This window comes from Aptenodytes patagonicus, chromosome 1 (genome assembly GCF_965638725.1).
Source record: "Aptenodytes patagonicus chromosome 1, bAptPat1.pri.cur, whole genome shotgun sequence".
Taxonomy (NCBI): domain Eukaryota; kingdom Metazoa; phylum Chordata; class Aves; order Sphenisciformes; family Spheniscidae; genus Aptenodytes; species Aptenodytes patagonicus.
Genome location: NC_134949.1, coordinates 207,498,092 through 207,510,331, shown reverse-complemented (window position 1 = coordinate 207,510,331; position 12,240 = coordinate 207,498,092). Strand labels below are relative to the sequence as shown.

General features: G+C 35.7%; 1 protein-coding gene across 1 annotated transcript in view; it reads right to left on the bottom strand.

Moving 5' to 3' along the window:
* Positions 1-12,240, bottom strand: part of XPO4 (exportin 4) — an 84,688-nt gene that overhangs the window by 16,633 nt on the left and 55,815 nt on the right. The window contains exons 7-12 of the mRNA XM_076328114.1: positions 11,817-11,929; positions 9,221-9,378; positions 8,774-8,948; positions 3,795-3,971; positions 1,438-1,580; positions 1,179-1,324 (exon numbers count right to left, since the gene is read on the bottom strand). Coding sequence (XP_076184229.1) covers positions 1,179-1,324; positions 1,438-1,580; positions 3,795-3,971; positions 8,774-8,948; positions 9,221-9,378; positions 11,817-11,929 — 912 coding nt within the window. The remainder of the gene's footprint in view (positions 1-1,178; positions 1,325-1,437; positions 1,581-3,794; positions 3,972-8,773; positions 8,949-9,220; positions 9,379-11,816; positions 11,930-12,240) is intronic.

Here is a 12,240-nt window from a genome sequence, read left to right as displayed (position 1 = left end):
CTTTAGAATCCTTAAAGCCATTCAGTAGAGAAGAACCTAAAGTGACAAGAAACCAAGACTGGAAAAGAAACCACCAAATTAAAAAACAAATTAAAAAGAGAGATAAGCTTTGCTTCATGTAAAAGTACTACAGTCAATTCAACTATTGCGGGGGGGGGTGGGGTGGGGTGGGGGGGGTGGGGGGCAAAGCGACATTTTGTTGTCACTTTTTTCTTCTTCTGTTACGTGATAAAAAGCACCTTGATTTTACAGCTTCCCCACTGAGTCCATCTCATTTGGGACTTCTATTCTGCTAACGTTTCTAATCTGTCAGAGGCTTTCAGACACAAAGCACATGTGATATAATAAAGTTTTCCTTGCATAGCAACTGCAGATCAGGTGAAGCACGGGTTTTTATACAATACTCTGGTGTCCAGATAATTAATATTCATTCCAGCTTTAGTTGTAGTTTTCAACGCCTGATCTCATGACCATCTGTGAGCTACAAACTCCACCCCACAGTGATACAAAAATATTATAAACACATTTATGTCAACATCTGAGAGCAACTAAAACATCAGATGTTCAAAAAGATCCCACAAAATATTTCATAAAGTATACATTTCTCCTAACAAAGTACAGACACTGTTGTTATGTTTTGCAAACAGATGTAAGAGAGTTCCATCTAAAAATAAAATCAAAAAGGTTCTAAATTCAAGTTCCCTGAAGCATAACAAAATGTCAGGACGTGGATCATCAGCCCTGAGAGATTCCAGAACTTACTTGATTCTTTGCCACCACTGAGTAATACTGTTATCCTGATATCATGTCAATTCCCTTATAAAGTCATGTGCCCCCAACAATACAACTGACATCATGAACAGACTAATTTCTTGAATAGGTTGACTGATAAGACATCTCAAAAAATCTATAACAAAATCAGTTGCGGGAATTTCCAAAGGACATACCTCATGTAGAGATTTCATCAATCTTTTAAAGATAACGTTCATGCTACTCAAGGCAGATGAAAGTAAAACAAAGACTTTGCAAGTAGCGTATGTAAGATGAAAGCATCATAAGGGATAAAATTTATAGTCAATTAAGAGTAGTTGATATACAGGGATTTTATTTTTTTTCCTGAGGTGTTTCAGCTGCAATAAGAATACCAGAATAAGTACAATTTAAAGCTGTTCACTAACCTGTGACTAAAATAAGCCAATGAATATCCTCATACAGGTCATCAAGCACTTTATTGTCAATTGAGCCTGATGCTGGTGAGGCAAGTAACTGCTGCTGATGTCTTTGCAACTGACCATGGAGCCTTGTCACTCGGTCTTCTAATAAACTGTGGACAAATAACAATAAAATAACTTCACTGTTTTTAAATTGTTTCAGCAAAGTCAGGCTTTTAATATTTGATGGCTTTATTGATTTGCATTCATTACTATTTTTTTATACCTTGTAAGAAGAGGTATACAGTGTTCTGCAGCAATTCTCCCCAGCATGCCTACGCTGGCCAACTGGTCACAGAACTGGTCTCTGTCATCTTCCTGCAGTTCACTTATTTCTTCTTCTTCCCGAGAGGCCACACCATTGGCAGTCTTTGGTTATTTCAACATAATTAGAAGCAACCAGTTAGTGTTATACTTGTTAAATTTTATCATCACCACAATTTTCTACATTATTTTGGCTTTTTCTTTCAAGGTGTTTTGCACGGATGAACAACAGACATACTAAATTAGACACAGAAGAGTTAAACAGAGGTGTAAACATGGCTTCATATTGTTTTGAAATCAGCTTTTCACAAACTCATTAGCAAAATGCCACATTCAGTTAATTGTATATTTGCTACCATTTCCAATAGTGCTCTCAAGTCAAAAGATTCACTGTGAAAAAAGGATAAGAGTTATGAAAATTGATACTTGTTATTAATAGGATAAGCACAGGCTGGACAATAGCAAAACAGCTTCTTCACATCACAGAATATATAAATCAGCTCTGTCGAGCATCCACTGCTAGAAGTGCGATATAAGGTACTGAATAACTCTGGCTCACGAAGACGGTCTGCAAACCCAGTGGTCAGAAGATTGCTGAAGTACATTTGCATTTCAAATCACATATATAGCAGACCAAGAACCATTTTAAACACTGGAACTTCCATGCTTTCCCCTATTCATTAGTCAAAGATATTGTTCTCAGTTGTCTGAGATCTTACGTAAATCACAGAATAGGTAGTATTTGTCATGATGAAATGAGAATCATCTCTTTCATTAAAGATTTTCCATAACCCATTGTTAGAGGGGAAAAAAGGTTTAAAAAGTAAATGCTATAACCTCAGGAAAACAGAATACTTATAACCATCATCTCAGTTTCATTTCTTGCTGATGCAGAAGTTGTGCTGTTTGATTTCTCAAAGCTTATCTTGGCTGCATTATAAAACTACTTAAATAATAATCAGACCTTATTCCTTGAAGAGATGAACCATTACATGTAGAAACTAAGCATCGATGTTAAAATGTTTTAAAGAAAATCACTTAAAAAAAAAATCATAAAATTTACACAACTAACAAAGTAAAATACAAGTGACAGAAAACCGTCAGTGACAGCATACAAGTGACAGTCTGCTTTGTTTCTATAAAGGCTGTGGAAAACTGAATCCACACACAACTCCTTATCCAAAGTGCTTTTAACCCATCTTTTCTTTATGTAACCCACCAAATCATTCCCTTTTGGCAACTTCAAAGTTGCAGCTGTTTACTGAAGAGTGAGCCTCTGCTCTCAAAGCAGAGACTGAAAGTTCCTGTTACTGCTTTGATACTGAACAAGAAGCATTCTAAAATGCCAGCTGTGGCTTTTAAAAGGTTACCCATGGGATAAATGACTTATCTCACAGAATGACATGAATTAACCTGTGTATACAAGTTATGTCAAGACCGCTTGATATGAATTCAAAGTTCCCTTGTGAAATATTTCTCTCTGTTTTGGCTCTGTTATTACCATCTGTTACATATTGAGATAGAATTAAGTTTTATATGGTGCTTTTCAGAATGAGGTATCTCGGAGATCTTTGCACAGCATCAAATTAAAGAGAGATTTTATACAGTTATTGAATTGAATCTATGCAATAATTAATTCATCCAACATCTACATCCAACTTTCTGTTTGAAAATCTATTGTAGTAAGATCCAGACTCCTGGCAAAGAGACTAATCTGCTTTCTTTCTCAATGGTTCAAGGGATACTTGAGGTACTTTTAGGTTTTCTCTAGAACACTCACCTCAAAAATTCAATTGGGAATTCACGTACCATTTTATCCAAAAGAACCACATAATATTGCAAGTTTCTTCTAGTCTGAGCATAGTCATACTACATTTTTTCAGATATTTATGCATGTCAATTATACTTCAAAAGTATACTTTGAAGATAATGTACGGGAGGTAACAACCGTATAAAAGGCTTCCAATTTCATTGGAGATTTTAACTAGGACCCTAGTCCAGAGAAGGATGGTCAAAAGTTTAGTCATTGCATCTGTGGGAAAAACAGTAAGATGCATGTTGATTTGAGTAACAGCTTTACTTTTTTCTATTTTTTTTTAAAGTGATTTTCAACTTTGTATTCCTTTATTTCCTCTTCAGAATGAGAGAAACAGACTGGAAAATGACCACTGAGTAACAAATTCAGCAAATTTGTCATTTCCAAAGTCACAAAGAGTAATTCTATACTAGCTCCCTTGAGCTACATAATATAGTACACACCAAAAGACATGGGCTAGTCACTATATATCATCATCAAGAATTACTAAAACGAGGGCTTACCAAATTCCTTGTACCATCAGGAGCAGCTAGATGGCACTGAATGTAGGAATTAAAGACCTGAACAGCATGTTGGGTAAAGAAACCTTTATGGAAATGTTTGTCGTCTTGTACCAAAGTAAGCCAAGATTCCAGCAACTTATCATATGCTTCCATATATACCATGTCATCTTTGTCAAGCTGTAAGAGATGAAAGAAACAAAACAAAAATCTTATTCCTAAACTAAACCAGAGGAACATACTTATATTCATTATTATTTAACAGATGTTCTTCTAATGTTGAAACAATTTAAAAAAAAAAAATCAGTCACAAAACCCATCTAAGGATAGCCAAGAAAATATCAGAATGAACTGAAGCAACGCATCAAAATGGTCAGTGCAGCTTTCATGCTTGCTAGGCTTTAAAAAACTGTCCAAGTGTTTAGTTATTTCTCATCTGATGTTCAAAACCGAAACAGTCTTAAATTGCCTTTAATGCATAATTACCTAAATACAGGAGCTACTGAGCTTTCACCCCAAAGATGTCAAGCATCTCAGCTCTTATTAGTAACAACAAAGAATTGAGCCATTTATTTTTAATTAAATAGACAAATAGGTATTTGCATATAGATTTATATGTATTCCACTATTGTTGAAATAAAGAGAGATAAAAGATGACAATTCTGTGTTCCAGAGGAAATCATTGTAAGATTGCATGTGTTCAAGAAACCCTACTACAGGTAGCCAGTTTTGATGATGATATGCAACTTCTCATCCTATGAACAAGCAAAAAAAAAAAAAAAAGCAAAATTCCACAGAATAGGCCTGCACCTCCAATTGCTTAGTGCATTTTAACTGATGCTTCATCTATTTAGTTATTCATATGTGTTTCTACATGGTACATAAGTTACAAAAGGAAATAACATATCTGAAAAACAAAGTCCTGGGTTACAGGCAAACTAAAAAACCCAGATAGCAAAGGGGCCATTTCTTTTTAAAAGTATGTTTAATGTACCTATCAACTTTCTGACTTGATGCAAAAATTGAACTTTAGTAAATATATCCAACTTCAAATAACTTAAGTGTGACTGTACAGATAAACATGGTGCTAAAGCAGGACATTTCTTTCCTCTAAGAAAGCCTTCTCAAGTTTTAACCAACAGGATCACTCACAAAAGTTACTTTGAGATAGCAGAGCTTAGTGAAATGATTCCTTGGTGAAATAAAGAGATTATTAGGGCCTTAATCATGCTCCAGACAGAAGAATTCCTGACTTTCAGTGAAGTTACAAACATGACTGGATGAACAGGCAAGGAAAAGAAAACATTGGCTGGATGACTGATTAAGAGGGAAAACTGCTATCACGTTGGAAGCATTTCAAGATAGCTTCACAGCATCATTTTATAACTGTAAAGTGGTCATATTTACGGAAGTTAAAATATGGCACACACTGATGGAAGTGTGAAAACAAAAGCTGACAAGGAGAGAGGCAAAATTGTATTCAACACTAACATAAGCCACAAATTTAGGATGGACACCACAACGTGTCTTTCTAAAACCTGGCTAAAGGACACACGAATTCATAGACAGTCATTCAATCCTGAAATATTTTGACGTGTGTGTGTATATTTACATATATAACTTACATGTAACTTTTAATGATTTGTAAGAATCCAGAGCATAAATCAGTAAACAGACATGTCTTTTTATGAACAAAAGAACTCAAATCTATCCAATTCATTTATTTGAGAAGGTAATGCCATGAAAAAAAATGGTTTTAACACTTTATGGTAGTTTCCTAAGGAAGCTAGGATTGATAAGTGCCTCCATAAAGTACATGCCCAAATAGTAGAGAGTTTATCCATATTGAACAAATTTGATCACAAAGGAACCTTACTAATAATTCCCAATCCTTATTTCAGATTAGCTACAGCTGGACTACCAAAGATATCATACAGGTAAACTAAGTGACATAATGCAGACTGGGGAGCTGAATCATTCTGATGGATCCAACAGAAGCAATGGCAGAGGCCAGTTCAGAACTCAGATCTTCAGAAGAGGCAAGATACAACCAGTAAAGTCAAAGCAAAGATGCTTAATTTCTCTAGTAGGGGAAAGGAAAAGGAAATTGGTGGTACTTTCTTCACAGTCTACTGACCCTTTGAAGAAAGAACACTTCTAAAATTTGTCAAGCAGCAACAAGCTGGAAAGAGTTGGAAGCACAGCAGAGAGGACCAAATTCAGAATGATCTCTCCCATCACATGGTATTTTAAAAAAATATGAAACAGGAACAGTGCATTAAGATTCATTTTGAGAAAAAGAAGCTTTTGATATAATTTCTATTTTACTTTTCATCCAACATCCTGTTCATACTCTTCACTAATTCAGATAGATTATTTGATTTCTACTTCCGCATAAGCACTAAGTGGTGAGCAAGGTGAAGCATAGCTGTGGACAAGCATCTTCTCTCAGACCCAGTGCTATTAAAGGAAGAGACTACTTTGCAAGAACAAGAGACCAACTTGCACCATAAACTAACCTCCAGCATTGTTGAAGCTTACTGCCCTCCACCAGTGTAGCTGTTCTGGCAAATGTTTCAGCTTCCTTCAGCCAATCTCCCCAACCCCAAGAGGCAGGTTAATGTAAAACAGCATTTGAACATGATGTTGGGATTGTGGTTTTTTCCCCCTTGGTTGAAAATCACTATTAGCTGCTTTGAAGTGGTTTGCATATTATGGTTCAGGACCTCCCAATTTTGACAGTTTCCACAGCAGGTCTTCAGCTAAGTAGAATCCCTGTGCCTGATGGGGTTTCTGCAATGTTCACACAAGCTGTTCTGCTGGCATATGAAGCGGCAGAAATATGGGAAAAACAGCTTTTCTGAACAGCAAAGCTTATGGAGTACGCCTGCCTGCATTCTGCTGCACTTCAGATTTCTGAAAAGTTCCAGGAATTTTATCTCAGGACTCTACTGAGCCCAATGCACACAGTATTTCATCTTGTACCAAAAGCTCTTAATTACAGACAGTACATGAGCTCACAGAAGGTGTCACTACAAGCAATCTATAAGCAAGAAGCTCGGGGAACACATTAACCATGGCTGGGACATTCCTAACTCAAAAGATTGCTTTCAGGGATGCAAAGTAGTATTTTTTCAGAACACAGTTATCACTACGCCGTCTGGATTAAGTCAGCAATAGCTTCAAAGTCTCGGTAGCATGCCTTATTGCTAACACACTACTAAGATATATGTTTTTTTTTTTTTTTTTTTTAAGGCTCATCACCACAGAATTCTGTATCATCCTGGAAATCAGAGAAACAGCATGAAGTTGAGATATATCCTATACATCCGTAAGACCTATCACAGAATGGAAGAGGCAAAAGTGTAATGTTTCTTTTTCCACAGAATGGTTTAAAGATTCAAATACAGTGAGCAAATGCGCTCTCAAAAGAAAAAACACTTGTATTCTCTCTTTCTGATGTTGCTGAATCTGAGAACATTTAAGTTTAATACTGAAAAGACCTTCTTCAGCAAAAACTATGGGATTATATAAGCATAGGCAGCCACAGTTTACTAGGCATAACTGGCCAAACATTTCCAAAACACACTCTCTGTACCAGATAGTGGTACAAGATTTTACTGAGAGATGAAGTGTTTTGAATGGCGTCATGTTGAGCACTCCTTTCATGAAACCTGGTTGCATATTCTAGCTCTCAAGTAACAAGAGGCTAATTGAGGAAACAACATCCCTTTAGTTGCTTTAATTTAAATGATAGGTGCCTACGATTTTGCTGAATCTTTTCTATAAAGGCTTCAGGAGCATTCCTAAATGTGTCAGTGAGCACCAGAACATCGGTTCAATGTTCTACTACATAATCTCAAAAGCAGGGCAAGTTTTGAGCAATAAGGTTTGGAAAGTAGCTGTATTTTAGATTCTAAATTTAATCAACAATTTCTTGATTAAGACATGAATACACTTGAAAGTTTAAGTGAGCACTGAGCCAAATGTAATACATTTTAACCTTGAGCAAAGACATAATCTAGTGCTCTGCAATGAATGCTAATTAACACACCTGTGATCTCTGGTAAAGAAACACATCCATCAACTTTATAACTACATACTTCTATAATTATTTTCAAACTCAGGTAATTAAGCCCATCAATATAGCAAAACTGGTAAAAATTAATACTTTTTAATGATAATGGGGAAATACTGGCTAATATCTTGATTGTCTCATTTTGAATCAATAGCTATTGCACATAAATAGCTCAAGTGCAATATTATTTGCCTTAATTCTTAGGGGCTTTTTTCCTTAGACTAGGTCTTCTTAGAAGTTTTTATTTTTAATGCAATTTTTAGAAGCAGAAAACTTAAGACTATCCCAACTGCTCTTTAACATTACAACCAAAATTTGAAAGAAGTAAACAAACAAAAAAAATCCTCTGAATTCCTGTGCTAGATTTGTACACAGAATTACCATTTGAACTGTGTCAGCAACGAAGGGATGATTTGAACAGCTTAGAAGTATGAGGTTAACAACAGCTCTTAACAGGTACATTCACTTAAAACAGAAGTTCCTGACTCAGAACTCCTGACAGCAGTTAAGTTTCAGTCTGTCCATATGTTCATGTAGGCATTTTAAGCTTTCAGGACCACAGCTTGTTCATCATCTACAACAGTTTTCAGAGAAGTCCTACAAGAGCAAGTCAGCAATATTTAAAGACTTTAATATTTTTAAATGAATCCATTCTTTTAAAAATGAAAATATGAGACAGGCGCTTTAAATCAAAGTCTGAAAGATGCACACAGTGTGTAATTATGTTCATTATGATGTTTGAAACAAAAATCCTCTCAGATGTGATTTCAGAATTATCTAGAACAAAACCACTGAATTCACAACAGTTATTAATAAAACAGCCAAATTCTCATGTCACTTATGCTTATCACAAATAGAGAGAAACAAAAAAAGACTACCTGCTTACTTGAGAGCGGATACTTACCACTTCTTCCAAGGCAGCACTTCTTCCAAAAGAACAAGTGAGGTGTGCGAGGCAGTTAACAAATGAAGAGAAAAGTTCATTTGGAATGGCAGTTAAAATATTGCGAGGAAATACGGTTATCAGGTTGCTGATAATACTGGAAATTCCCACTGCTTCAGAGTCTTCTATTTCAATTCTATAGATAGAAATAGTGGTTAGTTTTTTGCCATTAAGAAAAATGCTAAAAGTGAATTGATTTTTTTGATACATTTTCAATCAATAAATCTATTTCATGTTACTCAAGAAGCACCTACTTTAAACTGCCTTTTCTTAATTTCAGTAATCCAACAGTAAGCACAAATTATACCCAGAAATAAGCAAGCCTTACCGGTTCTCCACACAGACAGGCTACACTCCAAACTAAAGATTAAAAGATGCCGTCTAAATTTAGAGAGCAGGCATACATACCCATTGATAGTATTCAGTAATCCCTCAATGAAGTGTGCCAGGTAATCAACTTGTGAACCTTCATCGGGAAAGACTGGCCCGTGCAAAGACGCCAGCTGTGCCAGACACTGTAATGAATCTTGGGCCATATCTGTATCTTCTCTGATTTTTCGATGTACCTTTCAGGAAGTGAGATAGTTAATAATACATGGAAAATAGGGTGTTCTTACAACAGTCACATGGCTCTCAATCCAAAAGAGCACACACCAAAAAAAGCTTACTATAACTTCCATTCAGTCCAAAATGCAAGGGTTTCTACAACTCTCTAAACCATAGTAAATGTCAAGATTGTGACTCAGCTCACAAATTTGCAAGCCTTGAATTAACTCACTGAAACTAACATTTAGTTAAGTCTCACCTACATGTTGAAAATTGAACTGTCTACTGAATGTTATGTCTTAAAGAGAGAAACAGATGCCAGCCAGTCAGACATACTGCTCCTTCTAAAAACAGCAATAATGACAGTCATCTCTATTATGCTAACTATGCCTAGGCTACGGAGTCTTGCTAAAGTTAGTCAACAAGTTCAATCAAGATTATAGAGATGCTTCTATAGCAGAGGTAAACACTGAAGACACATACAAAAATGAATGCATCACTTCCTTGGCAACACCCTTACATTATACAAAGCCAACAGTAATCTTCCTGCATTTCTGCGAACTGTTACGTCATTACTTCTGCTGGTGAGACTTTCTAGATTCAAATCTTAATATTTTATAATCATATTCTCACATACTTATTTTAATTGCCAAGTATGGATTCCAAGAATTTTCTTAGGCTCATGCCTCCTATTTTTTCACATAAGATTTACTGAATAAATAAATATAGGGTAGCTTTTTCACCCAGAAGCAAATTTAGTTAAATTATTTCAGCAATATTATACACAAAAGTACAGTTAAAACACTAATCATTTCTCTGTGGCATTATAGTTGCAACTTCATCCAACTCGTAACTAGTCGGATTAGCTGCACAGTTAATCTCTGAAAGATCAAACTAGCAGGAGAAACAAACCCGGCAACAGAAATACCCCTCCTAATAGACATCCCACGCTAGGCTGAGATTACAACTGAAGGCTCTCTCTTTAACATGGGAGTCCTGTCAACTTTTGCAAGGTTATTAAAAGTTCTCAGATCAGATAAATGAATATAAATTACTACCATTCACTTACATTACTTCAAATAGCAAACTAATACTACAAGCCTCAACCATTGCAAATCAGGAATCTAAAACCAAAACTGGCAGCATACTGCCCTGGCTAGCATTCATTCAAAAATAATCAAATACAGGCAGGTTTTGGTTACTATTAAGTAAAATGCAAATGTATTAAAACAATTCTGTGTGTTATTCAAAACATTATTCTTATCGCGAATAAGTAATTGTAAACCAACCAAAGAAACAGATATCTAACTCTGACAACTTCATACTATTAAACGAGGAAGGGTTAATATGTGAGCCAAAAAGTTATTTGCATGTGGAGGTTCACAGCTGACAGTAGCAACTGTCTGGATAGTCTAGACAGCTGTTCAGATTGTGCGTAGTTGCTAAGAGTTCTGCCAGTGATTTTTTCACCTTTTCAAAACTACTGGAACAGATAAACTTGCAATCAAAAAAAAATTTTTTTTTAAATCTAATTTATCAAAAAATCCTATACAGTAAGGACATGTATCCAAGCACTTATCAGATAACTCTCAAGCAGCACTGGAGAGTTACATTTACTTTGTGTAATAACAACTTTGTCCAAGTTTTGAGCACATTATTTCTCTGCTTTGCAAAGATGAAAATAGCCTGAGAATGCTGAATTCTCAGGTCCCAAGAGATGTAACATAAGATAAAATAGCATAGTAAATGAATTTATAAGCCAATATATGTTGCTGCTGCAGTTAACTCCTAGCTGAGCAAAGACTACAATCGTCTCCCCCCAACAGCGGTAGAAAGAAAACAATACTAAATTTTATCCAGTTTTAATATCATGGGTTTTTTTAAGCTACAGAAATCGAATATTACATTCCCCTATCCCAACTCTACCTCTTCCCCATCTCTCCTAACTTAATCTGTTTTAACTTGTTTGAATTTACTTTGTGCTGAGGAAAGAGATGCAGAATTCTGTATGCTGAAACTGGCTAGAAAACTGCAATTACATTACTTATTTTCAGCTGTTCCGCTGAGCAAATGTTTTAAGATCAGCAAACACATACTGTTCATTTGATCTTTTTTGAGAGCAGTTACACCTTATCTGAAAGACATACTCTACTACTGCTCACCACGCTTCATTTCTTTTGATGAATACATGTCCAAAAGTATTAAATGTATAAAAGTTTAGGTAACTATACACCTTCTTTTGTTAATGGTCATCAATTTAAGGCTATTTATAGGCAAAATATGTATTCGGTAACCTAGAAAAAAATACAGTACTTCCGTTTGCTTTGATAAGCAAGCTGAAGTTAACAGAATCAGTCCTACCTGATGCAAAAGGAAGAGTCCAACGATACAGTTTTAGAACAGGAAGGAGCTGCTTTCCCTGTGGTCTGGACTATGAAAGTTGAAGAAAGAAACTTACTGTAAAGAAAAGCTCCATAACTCTGCTGTCCAGGAGGGTCTCACGCCAGGATTCTGTTGGCTTTAGCATCACATTTTGTGAGGATTCAAACATAGCTATATAATGTCTGCCCAGTTATCTGGTGTCAAGGTCAACAATAACATTCCTACTTGGCTTTAAAAAAATCCTAGATACAACAGGATCCATTCAGAAAGAATGTAATGGAAACAAACTTTAAGCCTCTTCACATACACAGCATAATTCATGCATGAGGCCAAGGAATAAAAGGTATTAAGTATTGAAAAAAAGAATGCTCCAGGAATGTTAGATAACAGTTTGATCATAATTATGAGACATACCATAGTGATACGATCACTTTGATAACCAGGGTGTCTAATGTGACACAGCGAGAAGGGAAAAAAGCAACCGCAATTAACAGGTGTTA